General features: G+C 42.5%; 2 protein-coding genes across 3 annotated transcripts in view; one reads left to right on the top strand and one right to left on the bottom strand.

Moving 5' to 3' along the window:
* The first annotated feature begins 1,928 nt into the window (after positions 1-1,928).
* On the top strand, positions 1,929-13,403 carry LOC6040685 (cyclin-G-associated kinase). Its single transcript, XM_038256920.1, has 4 exons — positions 1,929-2,255; positions 5,352-8,683; positions 8,752-8,913; positions 11,799-13,403. Exons 1-4 carry the CDS (start codon positions 2,105-2,107, stop codon positions 11,907-11,909), a joined length of 3,756 nt encoding a protein of 1,251 aa, XP_038112848.1. The 5' UTR covers positions 1,929-2,104; the 3' UTR covers positions 11,910-13,403.
* A 4,923-nt stretch (positions 13,404-18,326) lies between these two features.
* The window catches only part of LOC6040686, a 70,171-nt gene continuing 64,960 nt past the window's right edge, over positions 18,327-23,537 (bottom strand). For both annotated transcript variants that reach the window (XM_038258918.1, XM_038258911.1), the window contains exons 5-7: positions 21,499-22,532; positions 18,859-21,433; positions 18,327-18,787 (exon numbers count right to left, since the gene is read on the bottom strand). In XM_038258918.1, the coding sequence (XP_038114846.1) occupies positions 18,658-18,787; positions 18,859-21,433; positions 21,499-22,532 (3,739 nt within the window). In that variant the 3' untranslated portion in view covers positions 18,327-18,657. The remainder of the gene's footprint in view (positions 18,788-18,858; positions 21,434-21,498; positions 22,533-23,537) is intronic.

The raw sequence follows: 23,537 nt of genomic DNA, 5'->3' as shown, positions 1-23,537 counted from the left end.
TTTATAAAATAATTTGGATTGAATATAAAGTTTACTAACAACTTAGTATAAAAGTTTATATAACTCTGGAAATTCTATATAAAACTTATCTAAACTTAATTTTGCAAACTTTTAATTCAACTAAATGTCAATATATTACCATATAATTGCTAAATAAACATTTTGCAGTGGGTATAACACCGTTTTGGGGTATTTGTATCGATAGAATAGATTTTCGTTGGAATTTCGTACCAACCCGGAATTACGTCGTCGGAAAATCCGCCGGCATCGAACCGGTCCACAATTCTTAAGTCAACCTATGTGGCATCGGAAAGGGCATAAAATTTCCGATCTTTTGATACCCATACATCTAGGTTTTCTATAAAACCCACGATTTTAAATACCTAGGTAAAAACGTTGTTATGGTTTTGTTTGAGCAATCTGCCAAAAATGTATGGAATTTCGTAATTTTTGTTCTCGTGGATCAAACTTACTTTTTTTGGTGATTTGTCAACAAATAACATTATTTATGTTAATTTTTCGAAAGGTGTACAAACTTTTTTTTGCACCTTTTTTATTTTCGTAATAGTATTTGTTATATAACTTTTTATAGAAATCATCTTTTCATGAGCTGTTTGTAGCAAAATGTTTGGCATGAGTTTCTGAACAAAACGTAGTACTAGGTTCCTGTCAAACTTTAAATTCTTTACATGTTTCATCACAAAATGTGCATAGTGCTCAAGGGGTGTAAATACTTTTTTTACATACTGTATACACTCTTGTTTACAAAAGTTGTGTGCCCTTTTGAAATGCTAGGCTTCATTTGGTTCGCAAGCTCATTTGAGGAGACAAATGTTGAAATAGATCTATTTATTAAAAAACATTTTATAAAGTTACGGAAGCGGGCAAGGACTTTACTTTTTTATAACTTTGCATTTTTATAAAGTCCGTAGTAACATTTTAACAGGGCGAATCTGCATTTGTAAACAAGCAGTCTATTCCTTTCACTCAAGTGACAGTTCACGTCAAGTAAGAGGGGGATAGACTTCTTGTTTACAAACGCAGATTCTCCCTATTGAACTGTTACTACGGAAGTAATCAAACTTTAAAAGGGTCGAACCAACCGGTTTTCCCTGATTTCAATAATTGCTGCGTTGTTTCTGACCGACCCCCATGGCCATATGACAACACAAACGTAATGTGCCTAATAATGTATTAATAAGTGTAATAAGCCACTTTTCATACGGTTTTTTGAGTTCAGGTACTACAACCATAAAAATGGTTATATGGGTTGAACCTCGGGTTGAACTAAAAAAATCGTATGAAAAGTGGGATTTGGAACTCAATAAATCATGCTTTTTGATAAGGGTGTAGGCCAGGGGGCTGACATCTATATCTCACTACGGGCAGCTCGCCCGCAGCCAACACAAGCTGTCAACTTCGGCACCAGAACAAAAGGGAGCTGTCAATTACGGCGCCAGCACAAAAGAACAGCTGTTCGTTACGAAACCAAAACAAAGCAACTGCGCACTGTAAAAAAAGTACAAAAACTGCAGGCATAATGTGGAAATAAAGTAATTATTGTTTTATGTAAAATTTTACCGCAATGTACGTTTAAAAGTTAGTGTATGTTTTTGAGATAATTTTTATCAATTTATTTGCAAAATAAACTAAATACTAAAGATGGGATTATTAAGCACACATCAGGCTCACATGATCTCAATTAAAGTTGTACTTCTATCACATGAAACGATTAACTTAACTTATGTGTAATTTGACTTTTACTGCAGTAATTCTTATAATAAAAATTAAATTATTAATAAAAATATATTTTTGTTTTCACTGTGCGTAAATATTTTGCGCGCGTTATTAATCTCAATCACCCTAGATGGTGGCCTTTAGCATCCCCCTGGTGTAGGCACTTTAGCGAACTGTCATCGCCAGAGAGGCTGAAAGAAAATCCACAAAGGAAAGAAGACTCTCCACAAGCAGCAGCAGCAAAGGCAGCAGTCAAGTGAAGTGAAAGAAAAAAGCCTTCTGTGATCTGTGGTGGAAAAAATCGGATTTTCGGTGTTTTCTTTGGTTCGCGCAGCACCCGGGACTGTCCACCGGCACTCGAACGACCATGAGCGACTTCCTGAAATCGGCCCTCGGCTACTTCAACGCGGGTCCTGTGGTCGGTGGGAACGGCGGAGGCGGCCAGGACAACGAGTTCGTCGGCCAAATCGTCGAAGTTGGCACCGTCAAGCTGCGAATTAAACGTGTTATCGCCGAAGGTGGGTGGAAAAAAAGGCAGCGATGAATCGATTCACAGGATTCCGTTGTCGGCCAACGCAGCAGGCTGCGCTTCTGCCCTGGTTTGAAACATGACACGAAACAAGGGCGGAACATCCCCGCAGCAGCAGCTTGTGTAATGCGATAATGAAGTCTCAGTGGAGAGTGTCAGGGGAAACCCTTTGAGACATGGGTCTAGCTTGAAAAGTGATTTGTAATGATGAAAGATGGTTAGGGCGGACAAGAGCAAGACGTCTCAACACAATATCGATCGCTTAGCGAGAGGAACCATTTCCAAATCAAAATTTGGATGGAAACATCAATTTTTTTCCCAGAAACTCGCCTACTCATTTATTCCACCCTCCTGTCATGTTACGGTTCTTTTCTTCGTTTTCCTCACTGTTTTCTTCAACTCAGCACACTCGCGTCGCGTAAAAATCTCTCCAAATACGCACGCACTTGCCAAACGTCAAGCACAACTTGTGGAGAGTTCTCTCCCACCACCTGTACTTTCTTTCTCTCTGTTGTTCTGTTCTTGGTTCCAACTTTCTCATTATGCGTGGCATTTGTTTTGTTTTGCTTATGCTGCGGGGGTGGATTGCGTTTATGCTCGTGGCTCTCCGGTAGGGATGTTCTTTAGTGGTATTTTTGAAAAGAACTTTATCGTAAGCGGACTGTTTACGGTGTGAATCTCCAACTTTTGAAGATGTCGCGCGTTCCATCGCAAGCTCTAGGTGTGACATTCTAGGTACTTGAATCTTACATCCCAACGATGTCTGCAACGCAACAGTTTTCTTTTGCGCGGAAGTAGCAACATGCCGTGTGATACTATCGAGAAATTAAAAGTGAGAGTGTGTGCAACATGGAGTTAAACTTTCTGTGCAGTTGCTGTGAAGGTTCCCATGGCACTTCGAAAAGTTTAACTCCATGTTGCACGCACACACTCTCACTTTTAATTTCTCGATATAAGCTAACAAATGGCCTCTGGAGGTTTCATTGTCGATCAGAATTTCACTGAAGACGGTCCCCAGGTTGTCAAAAAAGGGCATTTTTTTTTTCTTAACTTATTTTTATTAGGTCCTTTTAGGTGCTGTGACCAGGTTGGGACCGAGGATCAGTAAAACAATATATAATAACAAAAAAAAAAAAAAGCTCCTTAAATTCCATACTTGGAGATCATGTAACTGACGAGGGTTACTTGGTCCAAGCGGGTCTTGCAGGTCTTAAACCTGCCGATGTACTCGGAGAAAATCCCCCACAGCTCAGCCGAACTGTAGAGTACCTCCCCGGCTTCCTTCTCCGTGGCTCCACCGTCTCGGGGGCCACCTTGGCTGCTTCCTGCGGGACGAGAGCGATCCTTGGATTTTCCGTCCGGAACTGCGCCGGGCAGCGAAGGGAACTCCGCCGGAGTAAACGCCGGAACTGCTGGACTCTGCTTCTCCGCCTTCCTTGCCGGCGGTTTCGGTTTCGACGCCTGCTGGCGCCTCCGGATGAAGTCCGCACGCTTAGGGCAGCTGCGGTCCGTGGCTTCGTGGGCTCCAGAGCAGTTGGCACACCGCTTCGGCTCGGCTTCTTGGACTTTGCACTCGTCCGTCTTGTGGGGACCCCCACAGTTGTTGCACCTGCCGTTCAGGTGACAGTTCCTGGTTCCATGACCCAGCTGCAAGCAGTTCCTGCACTGGGTCACGTTCGGCCGCTTGTTCCGGTAGGCCTCCCACCGGATGATAGTGCTTGCCACAACCTTCATTGCAGAGAGCTTCTTAAGATTAGTGTATCCCTTGGGGAAGACCACAATGTACGGAATTTCGTCCACGGTGGACTTTTCCTTCCGCTTGATGGCATGCACCTCCAGCGCGTCCAGCTTGAGATCCCTCTCCAGGCGATACTTGACCTCGTCCGGTTTCAGTTCATCAGGAAAACCACGAAGAACTACCCGATGATTTCGTTCGCTCCGCCGATCGTGGGTGTAGAATTCCACTTTCTTCTTCTTGAGTAGCTCTTGCAACTTGTCAAAATCTTTGACAGAGAAGCAGGTCACCTTGGTTCCAAATCGGGTTAGTTTGTAAATCGGTTTAAAACCTAATTTACAACTTTCCACTATCGCCACGAGCTTGTAAAAATCCGTGGTGTTCTTCACCACCAAAGGTGGTTGCTTTTGTTTACCTGCCGACTGGCCGGGTGGTGGAACCGCCGGGGCGTCCTTTCCTCCTGCTGGGCTGGCATTGTTGTTGTTTTTGTTATCCGCTAGCGGGCTGAACTTGTTGTTGTTGAGCAGGGTCTTCTCAACTTTTTCTCCTTCGATGCCGATTCCAGTGACCTCGCTGGACTTCTTCCGCTTCCGATTCCCGCGGACGGGACGAAAATCTTCCTCCTCGGAGGATTCTTCCACCTCCATCTGTCAAAAACTTTCAAGCACGCGAGATGACAACACGAGCAAAACACGTCTTAACTTGTCGCTGGCTGGCGACTGAGTCAGACAAAAAAAAAGGGCATGTAAGCAGTTTGACAGTTGCAACTATTTTAAATTTCATAAAAAAATATTTCGAGAGCTTTGTACAAAGTTATTTGTCATATTGGTCATGTGTAATATAACGTCCTGCACATTTTTTTTGGTTAAATTAATTTTTTGCTTATATTTTCAAAAGCAGGATTTTTTTTTTTAATTTATTTGCAATATTTTTTTTGTTTTCAATTCATGAGCTTAAATGGAAACAGTATAACATTTCTTACAAAACTAAAAAAAAAAAAAACAAATTTCTGAACTCGACAGACTGCTTGCTCCAACAATCTTCTTTGTCAAACTGGTTATGTCTGTAGCAAAACCACCTGCAAATGGTTTTTAGTCGTCAATAAAATTCTATTCGAAGGACGGGGGATTAAACCCCGCCGTGTGCTGATGGTTTACTACAATGAGCTGAGGAAGGGACCATCCACAAACCACGTGGACACTTTTTTTTTGAAATCTCAACGCCCTCCCCCCTCCGTCTCGTAGACAATTGTCCATACAAAAAAAAAACTTTGTTGTATGGGGCGTGGTCCCAATGGTCCCAAATTGGTTTTGTTCAATTTCTAATCAAAACATATTCCACTCATTCCAGGCGGCTTCGCGTTCGTCTTTGTCGCCCAGGACACCGCCAGCGGGAACGAGTACGCGCTGAAGCGGCTGCTCGGTGCCGACAAGGAAGAGTGCAACAACATAATCCGCGAGATCAACACGCTCAAGCAGGTCTCGGGCCATCCGAACATTATTCGCTTTGTGGCGGCTTCGTTCATTGACCGCACGCAGAATGCTGGGGCGGCCAAGCGGGCGGAATATTTGCTCGTGACGGAACTGTGCAAGGGCGGATCGCTGTACGACTGTTTGGAGAAGGAGCTGGCGCCGGATACGGTGCTGCGTGTGTTTTACCAGGCTTGTAAGGCGGTTGCGCACTTGCACCAACAGACGGTGCCGATCAACCATCGGGACATTAAGGTGGAGAATTTTCTGCTGGGCGGTGATGGGCTGTTGAAGTTGTGTGACTTTGGGTCGGCCTCGACGGACACTTATGCGCCGGATGTGAGCTGGAATGCGCACCAGCGGGACATGCTGGAGGATCATTTGGGGCGGTGTACGACACCGATGTATCGATCGCCGGAGCAGTTGGACACGTGGGCAAATTACCCGATTGGGGTGAAGACAGACATTTGGGCGTTGGGTTGTATTTTGTTCTGCTTGTGCTACCGGAAGCACCCGTTTGAGGATTCGGCCAAGCTGCGGATCATCAACGCAAATTATACCATTCCGAATGACTCGCGGTACGCGTGCTTCAACGACATCATCCGCGGATGCTTCCAGGTTGATCCGGTGAAGCGATTTGACATTTCGATGGTGTTGGACCGTTTGGCCGCGATCGCGGAAACGAAGGGCTGGCCGTTGAAAGCGCCGCTTGCGTTGAGCGGTAAGCCGTTGAATACTCCGCCGAGCGGACCGACGCCCGTTCCGAGTCCGATGCACCACCAACCGGATGTGGTGCCGGCAAATCACGTTCCACCGGCGCGACCTGCGCCGCCAAGACCGGCACCAATGGCAGGAAGTGCCGGGCCGCCACCGCAGGAGCGAAGAAATCCTCAAAGACCACCGGATCCGGTAAGGCCGCCACCGCCGGTTGTGGGATCGGCTCCTGTTCATCATTATCCTCAGCCCCAACCGGCGGTGGCTCCGGGAATGGTAGGAGCTGGTGGCGGATTGTTTTCATCGATTAAGGGTGGCGCTGGAAGTTTCTTGAAGAACTTGAAGGACACTTCGTCGAAGGTCATGCAAACGGTTCAGCAGAGCATCGCTCGAACCGACCTGGACATTAGCTGCATTACGCAGCGTATCCTGGTCATGCCGTGTCCTTCGGAGGGGTTGGAATCGACCTACCGGACGAACCACATCGAAGATGTGAAGATCTATCTGGAGAGTCGCTATCTGCCGACGAAGATCAGCATCTACAACTTGGGTCCTCGTAGCTGTCCGCGGATACCGCCTCCGGTGCGCACGGTTGAGGGCAACTTTATATATTCGCCGGTTCCACCCTCGTACAAGGCACCGACCCTGGCCGGATTGTACGCTCTGGCTGAAGATATGTACGGCTTCTTGAATGCCGATCCAAAAACCGTAATTGTCATCCAGAGTCCTGACGGCGGGAAGGCCCTCGCGGCAACCATGGTTTGCGCCCTGCTAGTGTACAGTGGACTGTGCGCTGAGCCGGAGGACGCCATGCAGATCTTCGCCGTGAAGCGAACTCCGCCCAACATGCGAGCTTCGGAGTTGCGCTATCTGTACTATCTGGGAGATGTTGTTCGGTCGGTGCCCCACTTGCCGCACTACAACCCGGTTACGCTGGTTTCCGTCACGCTGAATCCGGTGCCGCGGATGACCAAGGCCCGTGATGGGTGTCGCATCTACATTGAGGTGGCTTCCGGCGATCGGATTTTGTTCAGCACACTGCAAGAGTACGAACGGATGCGGTTGTATGGAGCTCACGAGGGGAAAATTACGCTTGCGCTCAATGTGACGGTTTGTGGAGACGTTACGGTTACGCTGTACCACGCTCGAAACGCCCTCGGGGGAATGGGCCGTCCCCAGGGATTGAAAATTTGTCAATTCCAGCTCAATACTGGTTACATTCCGGAGGAGGAAACACTAATCAACTTCAGCAAGACCGAGCTGGACGACGTCCCGGACGTGGAACACGTACCGCACGGCTTCAACGTAGCCCTGTCCGTGTTTGTGGGCGATTCGGAGCGACCTCCAGCTTCGCAACCTCCGTGGATTCCGGCCAAACCGGTTCGCGATCCGAAAGTGCTGTTTGCTTCCCAGCTTGAGTACGAAGAAAACGTCGACAACTTCATCTCGAAGCCCTCCGGCGGCAGCAACAAACCTGCTCCTCACCGTCCTCCTCCGGCAAGGCCACCAGCTCCTCCCTCGCCTCAGCCAGCTCGGGCAACACCACCGATCAAGATCCAGGACGTTCCGGCCGCCGGCAGTATTCCAACTGATGTCGACTTACTTAACATTAGCGCTAGTCAGCAGAAGAAGGTCGAGGAAGCCCCCCCTCCTGCGGAACAAACCACCTTCGACCTACTGGGTGGCTTCGCCGCACCGGTTATCGACGCAGCCCCGGCCACAGGCAGCGATCAACCAACAGCCGGAATCGACGACATCTTCGGAAACTTCGAGAGCGCCCCCGGCTGTGGCCCAGCTCCCCTTCAATCGTCTAAATCGGGCAGTGAACTAAACGGACTCAACTTAAACTTTGACAACTTTGGCGGAGTTGCTCAACCGGCTGCGGCCAGCGGCCCAAACGGCACCAACAACCAGTTCAACAACAGCTTCGGGTTCGACCCGTTTGCCGGCATCAGCGCCAGCGCATTCCACAGCAGTCACCAACCGCAACAACCGCAGCCTCAGCCGCAACAGCCGCAACAGCCAGCCTCAAAGGATCCCTTCGCGGACATTGGTAACCTGGCCGCCGGATTGGGCGCCACCGGCCCCGGAGGCTGGGGTAAACCCCCTCCGACCACCACTCCAAGTCCGCGCTCGACCCAGTTCTCTAGTCCGACGCACCAGTTTAGCGGCGCCAGCACGGCCAATCCTTCGCCGAGGGCACCCTCGACGCCGAGCCACCAGCAGCAGCAGATGCGAAGTCCCAACTCGGATCCGCAGCGAGCCGCCGACTACAGCCGGTCACACTTTGACCAGTCAAAGCCGGCCGCGAACGGAAACGGAGGCGCGAATGGTGGTGGTGCCAAGGAGAAACCCGGTGACATCTTCGGGGACATTCTGGGCTCGCAGGGCTACTCGTTTGGAAATATGCGGAATCAGGGTCCGCGCACGATCAACGACATGCGGAAGGAGGAGCAAATCAAGGAGATGGACCCCGAGCGGTTGAAGCTGATGGAGTGGGTGGGTTGAACCGTTGGAAACACCTTTTGAAAGCAATGCGTTTAAACAACTACTGTTTCAACTTTCAGACCGAGGGCAAGAAGGCAAACATCCGGGCACTGCTCTGTACCGTGCACACGATACTGTGGCCCGGCGCCAAGTGGACAAAGTGCGAGATGCACCAGCTGGTCAGTGCGGCGGACGTGAAGAAGGCCTACCGGAAAGCGTGCCTGGCGGTGCACCCGGATAAGGTGAGTAGCGAACGACGTTGACCAGTTGCTGGAAGGTCTCGGATATTGTCTCAAAATCGGTAAATCGTCAGTACAAGTGACTGCACTGAACAAATGGAAATGCAACAAGGTGTGGTGGTAAGGCCACTTTGTATAATGTACCGACGGTTTTTGAGTAACTAAGTTGTTTTACCCAACACACGCATAAAGTGCGCAAACTGCGATGGGAATCAACCGGCAATGAACGCGAATGCGTTTGCACGCGACCTACCTCGAGAAACAGGAAACGAGAAGGTACCGAAACAATTAGTGGAGCTCGGGGAGCTGATGATCATGCACATCTACACAGAATAACAGTTTTAGCTCTGTTTAAATTTGAATGTTTTTTTTAGATTAAAAATCAACAAAAGTTAAATCTGGAAAAGATTTTCTTCGCAGACTTCAATGTTAAAATAATAACCTGACTTCAAAAATTAATGCATAGTTATTCTATAGATTTTCGATTTTTTTCTTCGAGATTTTTAAATTTGTCAATAGATAATTACAGGGTGGCTACTCAAGTTGGAAAATCGAGTAAGTCGTGAAAAAGTCGGGAATTTTTGAAAATCCGTAAAAAACCGTGAAAAAGTCATGAACTTGTTACGTTTTGGTAAATAGTCAGGAATTTTGGGCATACTTGTTTGAAAATAATTGTAAAAGTCTTGAAAATGATTGTTTTTAAATTTCAATTTTTATTCAAGTTATTATTATTATAACATTTATATCAAGAAGTGATTTTTTGAAGCAGTTTTTATATTTTTTTGTAACTTTTTTTTAAATGAAATTATAAGCCAAGAAATACTTATTATTTATAATTTCGGAAAAGTCCGAAAACAGTCGGGAAATAAGATTTAATTGGCCACCATGCTCAGAGAAGTCATTTTGCACAATTAGTTTTCCAAACAATTTTGCGGGCGGATTTTTCAAAATGGAAATGTGAATATTCGATTTGATCGATTTTGCGTCTTCGGCAAATTTGTAGATTATAAATTGGCCTTTTCAGAAAAAAAAAACTAGCACAAATAAAAATTTCTGGATGTTTTCATTTGATTTTTTTGAAACTAAAATTGAAATTTCAGGGTGGCCACTCAAGTCGGGAAAAAGTCGGGAATTCGCCAAAATCCGCCAAAAATCTGGAAAAAGTTGGGAATTTATGATTTTTTGTCAAAAAGTCGGGAAAAATCGGGAATTATAAGCATGCTTGATTGAAAATTAATTTTTTAACTCTTGAATAATTTTGTAATATTTTGTACAATTCTCAAATTGAATTCACTTGATTCTGCTTTAATAACTTACTTTAAATTTAAGGTTCTTTTCACTATTTCAATACCTTTGAGTATGGAAAAGCTGTTTAGGATATTCAAAATCTTAATTAATATTGGAGTCTTTGACACAGATCTTCATAATATTTTTCATGAATCATATGATCTCTTTCAATTTTTGTTTATCATACAAGAGGTAAAGTTAATGAAAAACTAATATAAAAATAGAGCCTAATGGCCAGCTTAGAGTTATGATTCTGTTTCATTTTGTCACATAGATTGAATATTTGAAAACAGATTCCAACTTGAGTTTGGCAATGGTTTTAAGTAATTAAAATATGTTTTTTTTTTAATGTTGCCGTTAAACTTTTTTTGTAAGTATGGTTAAATTATTACTATACATAAAGCTTGATTTTCAGTTTTCGGAAAACTTAAATATCGAAAAAAAATCCAAAATTTAAAAACTTTTTTACGTTTTGAAAACATAAAGAAAATTTTGAAATTGCGAAAAAAAAAACAGGAAATTTAGAGTTATTGCAAAACTGTTTAAAAAAATTTGTCTCTTCAAACATTTTGGTAAAAGTGGTAAAACAAAAAATCATATTTAACTGAATGTTCAGTGAAAAAAAAAAAAACAGTTAAATACTGACCACTACATAAATTAATATTGATTTAAAAAAAAACAATATCAAAAATTACAAAATTAAAAAGGGAACCAGGCAAATTTTTTTTTATGAATTTCTTGACATTTTTCTAAATCCTTTGAATGAATAATTTCAGCAATTATGTTTTAATCATTCTTTGATTTGAAATGATGATGAAGTTTTAAAAAAAAAATAGGAACAAAATTTTCAGTTCAGTTATCTTTAACTTTTTGTCATTTCCAGTTGAAACGAAGTATCAAAAACTATACTTTTGCCAATTTAAAAAATAACATGAATGTTATAAGTATTGTTGAACTTTCGATAATTTTTTCAAAGACTAATTGTTTGTGTTTTTACTCTGAATCATAATAATGAAGTTCCATTTGTAAATATTGACTTTTCTTTTAGAAAGTTTTTTGTTTGAAATCATTCTTTAGATAAAAAATGCGTATTATTTGAGCATTCTGGAAAAGTCTGGAAAAAGTCGGGAATTTGAAAATGGGATTTGAGTGGTCACCCTGAAATTTCAATAATACTATTTATTAAATTTTTAAAATTTTATAAGACGAAAAAGACATCTTTCGCGTTTGACTTTTCTGCTATACTGATTGTCCATAAACAGCGTTTCTTCAAATCGTTCCAAGCGTTAAAAATAAACTTGATCCTCTTGCAACCTTTTGAAGAAATCTTAAGCAAAATGTTTCTCATTCATCCTGGTTTCTGGTTTGAAATATGAGAGAATTAAAAAAATATCTTATTTTGCAATAAACTTTTAGTGAAAAAAAGTTAGATAAAACAACTTTAAAAGTTCTCATGATACAAAATAACTTCAAAATAATAAAAATATACAAAGAAAAGTCAATTCGCAAAAATTTCAAGAAAACCTCTGAACATAAATTAAAAAAAAAATGGAATTCTGGAAAACTACAGCTGCCAAATTTTGTCATCCTTCCCCAAATAGCACACCGGCACCGATAACGAGAGCATGGCGAAGCTAATCTTCATGGAGCTAAACAACGCCTGGAGCGAGTTCGAAAATGACGCAACGCAGCAGAATCTGTTCGCCAACTAAACAGAGCACGGAGGTTACAATTAATCATTAGTGCATCGTGTTGATCATAGAAGCATCACCTTTAAACTTAGTTTACCGGACACATACACGCTCACACCCAAGCCACGAAGGGGCTTTCGAGTATTTTTTTGGGTTTTTCATTTTTTGATGTTTTTTTTTTTTACTCCAAGCAAATGAATAAATGTTGTGACACTATTTTACACCAATTAATTTTTCGGCAACATTCAAGTTTTATTTTTTGAAAATGTTCTATTCTTTCACAGCACTTAATTTTTCAAAGTTTTAATCTATGCTTCTCAATTATTCACAAGCTACCGAAGCACATCTCTATCTATATCTATATATTCAAAATATTCTGAATGCTGAAAATGTTGAGATTATGCTACCTAATTATGCAAAAAGAAAACAACAACAAAAAAAGTAATACAGTGGACTTCCTCGTTGTCGATATTGAAGGGACCGTCGAGGTATCAAATTATAGAACGAAAAATCATAGCATGCTACTTGAAGGGACTGAAACAATTATTGACAGCTGGAGCAATATTGATATCGACCAAATCGACAGCTAGCGAGTCAACTGTAAAACCCACAAAAAAGAAACATATATCTACTCTCAATGTTATTGTTTAGAATATCGAGTAAGAAATCAAACCAACCTATATAAATATCTACAAAACAAAAATATTTCCGCAATTAGCTGTGTAAAAAAAAACAATTCCCCACAAAACAAAAGCAAACCCCCGTTGTTAAATGTGAATGTATTAAAATAAATTACGATGCAAACAAAAAATAAATGTAGCAGCAAAGCAAATCAAATTAAAATCCAACTTAGCAACAGCAACAGTAAAGTAACATTGTTTTCAAGTGAAGTAATAACACAAACACGCACTGTGATTGTTAGCAAGATCGGGATGCTTGTGTTGAGAGTTAGAGGATCGTCTGCTCAATCGTCGTTTCGTTTGTTTGTTTTGTCAACCAACGAATTTTGTTTCCAGAACTGAACTACTTTTTTTTATTTTTAAATCAATTGGTCGTCGAAGCTGCGTTTGCTTTTTTTTCTGTAAATATACAACTCCAACAAACAAGTAAAACTTAAGTTGTAATTTTTAGTGTCGATAGTATAATGCAATAATTATCTGTGAATTTAGTTTGATCGATTCCAGTGAAACAGGACGGTGGCGAATAACAAACAAGAAAGCAGAAGAAAGCAGTCGCTGGTTTCCTTTACCGATTTTGATTTCATGACTGTGTTGATATTTTTAAGCTTCCCCTTTATCATTGGCTTACGAAAAAGGTAGGATCCACAATGTGATGATGTGAACGTTGAATGCTGATTAGGGTTCGATAAGTTTGGAATTATTTGAACGATGTGAATTTAATTCGAATGAAGATACGTTAATTCATAGAAACTCTATTTATGAAGGGATATAGTTAATATATTATAATTATTATTATTAAAGAAACTGATAATATTCCAATTGAGCAAATAGAAAACATCATTTTTAATTTATTTGCAAACACTCCGAAGTCCCTTTTTATTCCACAGTACCATAGATGTTACTGCCGCTCTAATCGAGTCCGTCCCATATGTAAAAACAGCAAGCCGAAAAAAACGCTGTGTGTTAGAATTTCACGAAAAAGTGGATTTTCTCCGGTTTTCTAGAACAAAGTATAAAATTTTATTAATATTGGTTTTCTTGATTTGAATTTTTGAATCATTTCATTGGAAGTTTTTTTTTAAACAACTGTTGTTAAATGAAGAAAATTTAAAAACATACATTTTCAAAAATGTATTTTTTCAGTTTATAAGTTAAGTATACCCATTTTAAGCCTAAACGGGAAGTGTCTCTACAGCAGCTTGCCTTGAGAATAAAATCTTACCACTTAAGAATATCATGCCAACGGTCGCAATGCTTGCTTAGAGCGTATCCTAGACCTTATACCTTCCCAAAAACCGTCCAATTCCAAGCGAAACTAACTTGGGGATACCGTGGAGATTTTCCCTTGTCCCCTTAAAAAAGTGAAGCATCAACACTTCCCGTCTTCCAAATCCCCTATCCTTGTCCCTGGTGCGCGGTGAAGATGGGAGCGGTCGGCCATGGACGGTTGTCATGGTGGTGAGAATCTGGTTCAGGTGGGCTTAGACAATCATCACTTAACATGGCGAAATCCAGTCTGCAATCCGTTAAAATCACCGTTTCGTAGCGAAGCGAAGTATACCCATTTTAAGCCTAATAAGCGGTCGTGTTTAAATGATGCGTGATAATCTGGAATGTTCCTTGAAAGTTACCAAAACTAAGTACACCAACGAGTAGTGCAACTTTTTGTGAACATTTCTGTTTATTTTCACTTTTACTAAAAGTTTTTCTAGTCCTTTTACAAGCATAAAAACAAAATAAGCGCTCTTTTGGGTCTGCTTAGTGCTGCCAATTGAAATTTCAACACTCACGAAAACTAGCATTAATAGAGAAAGTTTCCTGGCATCACTGGCTCACTCCAACAGGCGCTGCTGCTGGTGTTGGTGGCCACCCTTTGTTCTTTATTTGCTTTCGCTTTTCGTTCGGCTTTCTTCAGCCTTCGATTAGAATAGGTCGTCAAAAGTCAAATGTCAAAAGATTTGGCGCGTTTGTTTTTTGAAGGCGCTTGCTAATTATTTGCATGTTTCGTGATTATTTTGCAAGTGAGTGACTAACTAATGTTCAAAAGAACATGTTGCCGGTAGTTGGAAGCAATTTCGCTTTGAAAACGTTAGCGCGAGTGAAAAGATATTGATGGCGACTTTCGTTGCCACCAAAATGATGAGAAATGGTCTCGCAAAATAGAATTAATTAACCAAAGTGCATTAAATTTGATCTTTTTGGCTAGTAATTGGCATACATTTGCATGCTTACTCGAGGCGATGCTGTGGTATTTTTGGAGCTTTAATCGAGCATCAAACTCTCCATAATATGAAGATAGGTGTTTGATTAGAAAGGGTATATTTCCCCTTAATTGAAATAACGTTTCTTATTGAAAGCAAAGGACAAAAACTCAATGTTTTAGATGAATTATAAAATCTTATGTATTGTTTAGTTTGCTTTTTTTATTTTCTGTGTAAGTTTTTTATTAAGTTTCTAATTTTAATAAAATTTACATTACTTTTTTAAATTTATTTAAATATTATGTTTGTTGGTAGAAAAACTTGGAAATTTAACTGACGAACGGGAAATATTTTAGGTTAGTTATTTTGTTATTTTTTCTCTATAACAATATTATTCTAATTATTCTTATTGAACAATTCTACAAATCTATGTTGTACATTGACTCAAATAACTTGTCTTTCGATTTTTCTCTGTTCTGTATCGCATGATATATTTTCTTAGTAAACCTGTTTTTTTTAATTTCATACTAAATGACTCGTAAGATGCTAGTTTAGATTTAAAATTTGCGTATTCATTAAACAAATAATAAATTCGTGCTTTTAATTTTAAGATGTATTTCTATATTAAATGAAATGGACATAAAACCTTAGGACTTTTTTATAAATTCATTGATATTCTCACACAGTCGGCCTGGGTTCGATCCCAGAAGGTCCCAGTGGCATTTTTCGAGACGAGATATGTCTGATCACGCCTTCCTTCGGACGGGGAAGAAAATGTTAGCCCCGGTCTAACCTAGATGTTAGCACATACAATCCCGTCTGTCGTCAATGTCTGTGATGTTAGGTCAATAGCTCTGTCCATGTGTAGGAGTCGTCTCCCTGGGTCCTGTCCCGGTGGAGTCGCTGGTAGCGCTAGGTAGTTGGTCTCACAATCCAAAGGTCGTCAGTTCGAATCTCGGGGTGGATGGAAGCTAAGGTGTAAAAAAAAGTTTGCAATTGCCTTCGGACACCAAGTTTCGAGTAGGAATCACGCAATAGAGAACGCCAAGGACGGTTTCCACGCGAAATCGATTATAAAAATACGATTTTGAACCGGACCATTTCCGATCTTAATAAAACTTGATGGATCATTTGTCCTACTCAAATCCACAACTCCTGTGCACTCAGTTTAGTAATTCACAATGGCATTTGAATTTTAGGAATTCTTTTAGTTTTAAATTATTGGTAATTACATTTAAATTGCAAAAATCATATCTTTCGAAGCAGATGTTCAAAAAATCGATCGAAAGTGTGTTTTAACGAAAATCGTTCGCTCTTTTCAATGAAAATATTTCCAAAAGCAGAAACTTGCATTTTCGATAAAAAACAGCCAAAAATCAAATTTTCTTCGAAAATCAGGCTGAATACACCCTTAGATTCAAATTTTGCCATTACCATTCGAAAGAGCGGACAATTTCCCACTTTTCTTCAATAGACACCAAGTTGGAGCGAAACCATTTTTCGCCTATTTTTTTTTTTCCAAAAAACTAAATTACATGTTTGATGGCAAATTTTGTAACAGATCTCATTTTCAAACTTAAAATAAAGTTCTGCTTCCGTGTTTTTGACATTTTCCTTGATGTACCAGTTTCAAATACATATAAAAGGAACGAAATAATTACTAAAGATAACCAAAAAAGGTGCACTTGAAGTAACATTTGCCAGGAACCACCCTTATTACCTAACAAAAATTATGTATAAAACTATTTTGGGTAGAGAATCCCGAAGATTTGAAGCCGATCCGAGCACCTTAGAGTTTGGCCATGCCGTTTGCCTGGAAAATTGTTGTAAGTCACTCAGCAGAATTTTGTAAGATGTTCAATAATGTCAACGTGTTTTTTTTCCCTACAATTAAAATAAAATTTAAATCCAACACAGGATTTTTGATTTGTCATCTTGAGAATAATTTAAGTAATAGTAGGACGAAAAGGGAATAAATATCACAGAATTTTACAATTTGCAGCTTTTCTATACAAAAATTGTTGTAACTTTTCAGAGATTTGATGAAATAGCATGTTTATTCTGCAAATTTATTCTTGATATAATTAGCTTCAAATCTACGCAAATAGTTTTGATAAACACGAATAAATGATGTTTCCAGATGAATTTGGAAAATAAAATAAGAAAAAAAAAACTATTTTGCAGGTATTAACAACACTGACGAGTGAGATAAACATTTTTCCATAATAAAAGTGGTTAAGGAAATGTTACCTTAAGTGTAGTGTTCGATTAGATTAGATTAGATTAAGGAAATGTTACCTTAAGTGCACCTTTTTTGGTTATCTTTAGTAATTATTTCGTTCTTTTTATATGTATTTGAAACTGGTACGTCAAGGAAAAACTCAAAAATACGGAAGCAGAACATTATTTTAAGTTTAAAAATGGGATCTGTTACAAAATTTACCATAAAACATGTAATTTAGCTTTTTGGAAAAAAATTAAAACAAAAACGAAAAAAGGTTTTTATTTACAAACCACTCGAAAACGCTTTCGCTCCAACTTGGTGTCAATTGAAGAAAAGTGGGAAATTGTCCGCTCTTTCGAATGGTAATGGCAAAATTTGAATCTAAGGGTGTATTAAGCCTGATTTTCGAAGAAAATTTGATTTTTGGCTGTTTTTTTTATCGAAAATGAAAGATTCGGCTTTTGGAAATATTTTCATTGAAAGGAGCGACCGATTTTCGTTAAAACACACTTTCGATCGATTTTTTGAACATCTGCTTCGAAAGATATGATTTTGGAAATTTAAATGTAATTACCAATAATTTAAAACTAAAAGAATTTCTAAAATTCAAATGCCATTGTGAATTACTAAACTGAGTGCACAGGAGTTGTTGATTTGAGTAGGACAAACGATCCAGCAACTTTTATTAAGATCGGAGATGGTCCGGATTTTTAGTGGTAGATTTGACGTGGAAACCGTCCAAGGCAATGTTGTAGAGCGAATAATTTGATTTTTTAATCAAACACCTATCTTTGTTAAATGGAGAGTTTGATGCGATTAAAGCTCCAAAAATACTATTTCGGCTATAAACTTATCAGTAACAGCACCGCCTCGAGTATGCACGCAAATGTATGCCACCATTTCTCATCATTTTGTTGGCATCAATATCTTTTCACTTGCGCTAACGTTTTCAAAGCGCTTAAGATATGAAATTGCTTTCAACTACCGGCACCATCTTCTTTTGAAAATTAGTTAGTCGCTCACTTGAAAAATAATCCTGAAACATGTAAATAACTAGCAAGCGCCATAAAAAAAACAAACGCACCAAGTCTTTTGACGTTTGACTTTTGACGACCCATTCTAATCTAAGTAGACTCAAAAGATCGCTGGAAGAAAAAAGAACTAGCTGAAAATAGAAAAATGGGCGTGGTCCAATGCATTCTCGTCGGATTATAAAACACTTGGGATTTTTTTGAAATGCTTGTAAAAGGAAAAGAATAACTTTTAGTAAAAGTGAAAATAAACAGAAACATCTCGAAAGGATATGTGATATACGATTGATTACATGACCAAATAGGTTATAATATTCTTTAATAAATATAAATAAATAAATAAATAGTTGATAACAAAACGTCTGTCCAAACATTGCAGTTGTTTGTGAGTATAAAGATTAAAATGCAGTTATGGAATCAGTTTCAAGTCATTTTTTCATGTTGGGCGTGTTTCAGTCAATCAGTCACATCAGTCAAATTGTCAGTCGTCAATCGTCAGCCATGTCAGTCAAGTCAGTCGACGTTCACATCAATTCAGTCACCAGTCATCCTCGTACGTTCACGTCTTCAAGTTGTCACTTTTTGTCTGTCTTCGTTTTGTGTCAGTCTCAGTCTCAAGCGTCAGTCAGGTGGTCAATCCTCCTCGGCGATCGGCTTCGGCAGTTCGCTCAGCGAAAAGACGTCGCTCTTCAGCTGCGGCACTTCCGGCAGCGGATTGCGCTTCTTCGACTTGGCCACATTGAACATCACCCAGTTGTCCGGTCTGTGAAAAAATGAAAGCACATTTTGAGGTTATGATCTGTTTGCAGGTTAGAATCTCGCTGCCAAACTCACCGTTCAATACTCGTTAGTAGCACGAAGGGAACCAGTGCAATTCCCGGCTGTCGTCGGTCGTTTGTCGTGGCGTGGTTCGTGGGTCGTTTTGGTCGGGTCGGCCGTCGTTTGCGTGACGTCGTGCGTCTTGTCGTAGAGCTTGGTCGAGTTGCGTCGACGTCGTCGTCGGAGTCTGGCTGGTCAAATCGTGGTAGTTTCGGCAGTTCGTTAGCGTTGTCCGAGTCGACGTCCAGTAACGCGTGTATCGTGTCCTTGTGGGAGGTTCGTGCGTGGATGTCCGGGAAGTCGTCGGTCAGGTCTAGTTTCGTACTGATCGCGTCTTCTTCAACGTCCTCGGTAAGAATCGTCTCGTCTACTTTGTCGTCATCGTCTTCGGTATCGTTCCGTTCCGTAACGTTGGTCGTTTGATCAGCGGAGTCGGTGGTCGTGTCGTGTCCCGTCTGGTCAATGTACGGTCCCACAAATTGGTCCCGTCGGTCGTCGGTTTCGTGCAGTTGGTACGCTTCCGCGTACCGTCCCAGGTCGCGTCCGTCGGTCCAGAGTACGCGTCCCGTGGGCACCTCGTACGGTGCCGCCGTCTGTCGGCGTCGGTCGACGTTGTTGAATGCGCTGTAGTTGCGGTACGTTTCCAGGTCCGGGGTCTTTTTCAGTGGTTCGTACGCGTTCTGTTCCGGTCGCAGGTAGCCGTCGTGTTCGTCAATGTTGGATGTCAGTCCGTCCGGTATCAAGCTGTCGTAGTCGTAGTCATGTTTGGCGTCGATTCGGGTCGGCAGGTCGGTGCGGAGTTCTTTCGGGGGTTTTTTAAAGTTGGGCTTTTTCTGAGAGAAGATAGGCGAAGGGACAGATTGAGGTTGAGGTTGAGGTCGTGAAGAGGAAAACTGAGGTCGAGGGTCGACGGAAAAGACAGACTGAGAGGCAGAAGACGGTGAAGGGTTCTTAGAGCTTTGAGGGAAAGAGTTGAGAGAAGCGGAAGGTGAAGAGGAAGAAGAAGAAGGTGATAGAAAGATAGGCTTGTCGTTTGGTCGGTTGTTGTTGTTGGTTGGTGGTCGAACGTCATTTATTACTACAAGTCCGGGTCTTTGTATAACGGTGCGTTGGGTTGTCGTGCGTTGTTGTTGTTGTTGCTGTTGAGGTGGTTGAGGTCTCGGGGTCGTTCGTCGCTTCTGTGGGTCATAGTCATTGTTCGGGGTAATGATCTTGCTGGGTTGTCCTCGTTTGGGAGTCGTTCGTGCCGGTTTGCGTGTGTCCAGTCCGTACGGGTTGTACGTGGTCATGGGCGGTTGGTAGCAGTTGTAGCCACAGTAGGGTGGTTGTGGTGGAGGTTCCTCCGTCGCCGGGTAGTAGTAAGGGTTCTGTGGGGGTGGTTCAGTCGCGGGAGGTTCGTATCCGTAGCCGGGTTTTACGTACACTGGTCCGTCTCCGTAGTCGTAGTTGTTGACGTCGTCGTAGTCGGAGGGTGGATCCGGAGGTGCCGGATAGTAGCCACGTCGAAGTGCGGGGTTGTTCTTGGGCAAGGTCGCGTTGTCTTCCCGTGTAAACAGTTTCGAGAGGTTTATGAAAGTCACGTCACGTCGGTGTCGTACGGTTTCGTCAGCGGTTGTATTGTCAAGCGAGTCACGTTTCAAGCTAAAGTCGAGGTTGTTTACAACTAGGTTGCTGGACGGAGTTGGTCTTCGTTTTGGTGTGGTCTTTCGGGTTGGTTTACGTTTTGGCGGTACGGTTGTGAGGTCAAGTTTGTTGTCGATCGCCGTCGTAGGTTTGTTCTGCGGGGTCGGTTGCGTTCCAAGGTTCAGGTCTAGTTTATTGTTCACGACTGTAGTCTGCGGTCTCGGCGAGTTCAGTACGATCTGTCCGTTGGAAGGTATTTGAAGTCCGGTGTGTCCGTTCGGTATAAAGTCGACTTTGTTGATCACGTTCGCTGCTTTGGTCGGCAGTGGGGTTCGTCTGGTCGTGGTGGTTGAGGATACGATCGCCTGTAGCGCATCGAGGTCAATCAGGTTGTCACTCTGTCCAGTGGCGGGTTCGTTGGGTGAGTCATTCGGTCTGGTAAAGGGATCACGTTCTGTCCACGGTTCCAGGTCGATCGGTGCCATCAGTTTCGAGTCGCAAGGGAGTCGTTCGTTCTGTCCGTTGTCTGCCGGTAGAAAGACGTGGGGTTGCAAGGTTCCCCCTCCCAGTGCACGGCACAGAACCTGTGAAAACGCCACCTGGCGGATAGATTCCAGCTGGGCTGGCGTGAACGAGGACTCGAACCCGGGGTTTTCGTACCAGAACCGATCCCCCTTGCGAAGATTGCTAAATTGCTGAGCAATAATACAGGAGAACGTGGGTCCTACGATACCCCCAACGACCGGCCGCTCCGCCAGACCTCCCACAAACAGATCGATATCGTCAACGGAGCGGTACGCCTTGCGCAATCGATGCGCCGACGCTGGACCGGAAACCCGGTCCAGATCTTCCCAGTTCTTGATGGGCGTCAGTCCGCAAGGAATCCGCCAGTTGACGTACGGCTGAATGCCGTGATCGCGACCTCGCTGGATATTGATCGCTGCCAAGTCCAGTCCAAACGGGAAACCTGCAAAGAAACACCAAATTCCTTAGTACCGACCCTCAAAGATCCCAGGTAGATCGCCGACTTACTTCTCGTTTGAAACAGATGGTTCGTCAGTTCTGCCGTGATAAACTCGTCCCGCTTCAGCGCCCTCTGATTGACCATCCCGCGCACCAGCCGATGCAACGACCCGGGTCCCCCCAGATCACCGTCCGCCGTCTCCTCGTGCAACGTCACGTTGTTCAGAATAAACCGGTGGTGTCGATCCGCCCGCATATAAGACCCCTGAATCAACGAGTGCCCAAAGCGGAACGCCGCCGCCGAAAACTCGTTCGCCACCGTTGGATTCACCCCCGGGTCGTACCCCTTATAGAACCCGCTCGTCTCAAGCTCCAAGTTGAACAGTCTCGAAACCTCCTTCCCCAAAATCACCGGCAAAAACTCCCGATACGTCACATGCTGGAACATCGCCCCCACGATCCGTCTCGTCTCCTGGTACAACTTCTCGTCGCTCCAGTGCGGATTAATATCCGACAGCCGTGTCGCGATCTGGTTGTGCTCATTCACCCAAACCATGTGCAACATCAACAGTCCCGGCTGCTCACCACTCCGAGCGTCCCCCGGCCTAATGCACTGATTCGCCAGCGCTGCCCGGAAGCAAACGTCCTCACTCGGTGGTCCCCGTCCAAACAGCAACAGTCCACTCCTAAAGATCCGCGCATTGTCCGACGTCCGCGGGTTGCTCGAGTAAATCGGCGACGCGTCAATGTACGAAGTCACCTGGTTGGTCTGCTCCCTCCAGGAAAGCAAGCAGTCCCGCCGTTGGGCCGGTGCCGATCGCAAAAACTCCAGACAGCGGACGCCCAACGGCGAAAGCCACGGGTCGTCCAGCGGAACCTTGATCGGAAGGCAGGACGGGTGCAGATCGTCGTCGGATTTGCCGCAGCAGCGCGGGGTCGAGCCGTTGAGGCTGCGGGGTTGGGCGGTTGCGGTCAGGTCGTGATCGAGCAGTTGACCCCACAGCGCGAGCATCATCGTGACGGGGGCTTCCTCCTGGCGGGTGCCGTGCACGACCAGGCTGACGAAGCGGGCCGACGGGAGCTGGGCGTTGTGGATGGAACGTCTGTGGGGAAAGGGGAAATCGATTAATTTCATTATTCTTCTTGTTTTTGTTTATCATTGTTTTATCGGTTTCAATAATCGTTGACAAAGTTGATGACTATTTTTTTTAAATTTAAATCAAGTTTGAATTCCATTTTAAAACAGATTATTCTTTCCAACTGAAAAAAAAAACAAAAATTAAATCATATTGTTTGCCAAAACTAGTATTTTGCACGGTGATGGAAAATCTTCATCAAACTTCTTTCACAGTGCGCTCACTGAGAGAGAGAGAGAAAGAGAGGAATTCGAGCATCACTCGCGTGAAAAACGTAATCTCACTTATACATTCATAGGTGAAATGTCAGAAAATAAATCAAATTTGTCGCTGCTGCATTTCAGATCCACCAGTGTCAAACTTTCCTTCAAGTTTTGTGTCTGTTTGTAATATGTTATATGTTATATTCTATACTGCCGCTCCAATCTAGTCCGTCCCATATGTATTTTTGTCAAAAATGAGATAAACTTAACAAAAGTCTTGTTTTCACATGTTCTTTAAGCCTATTGAATAAAAAAATAATGTTTGTTCTAATAATTCCAAAATAAATATGACTTTCACGCTGTCCATATATGCAAAATAAAGGCAAGTCAGTTCCTCATAAAGAAATGTCTCGCAAATCGTTTGAGTGGATGCAGAATTGTTTAAATTTTACAGAGTATGTCTTTCAGAACACGTAAAGCTTGAAAATATCATTATCTGGTCGTTTCTGGAGAAATATTTGAATATTAAAAGTGAAATAATACATAACTTTTCTGCTTTTTTCTTGTGCAAGGGAAAACCACGGATAGAAAAAATAAAAATCATACCGTTATGGCTAATGCCCACAACATACAATTAGGTATATTTGTCTTGAATGAATAGGCTTGATCCAGATTCTAGGAGAGATCCCTCCTCCGACAAGCGGAGTTTTTGAATTTAATTTCAAGGGTTCAGCAGTTGAGATTTGCAGTCACATGTCATTTGCCTCTG

Source organism: Culex quinquefasciatus, chromosome 1 (genome assembly GCF_015732765.1).
Source record: "Culex quinquefasciatus strain JHB chromosome 1, VPISU_Cqui_1.0_pri_paternal, whole genome shotgun sequence".
NCBI lineage: Eukaryota > Metazoa > Arthropoda > Insecta > Diptera > Culicidae > Culex > Culex quinquefasciatus.
The sequence above is the reverse complement of the archived record's forward strand: the minus strand, read 5'-3'. Positions and strand labels throughout refer to the sequence as shown.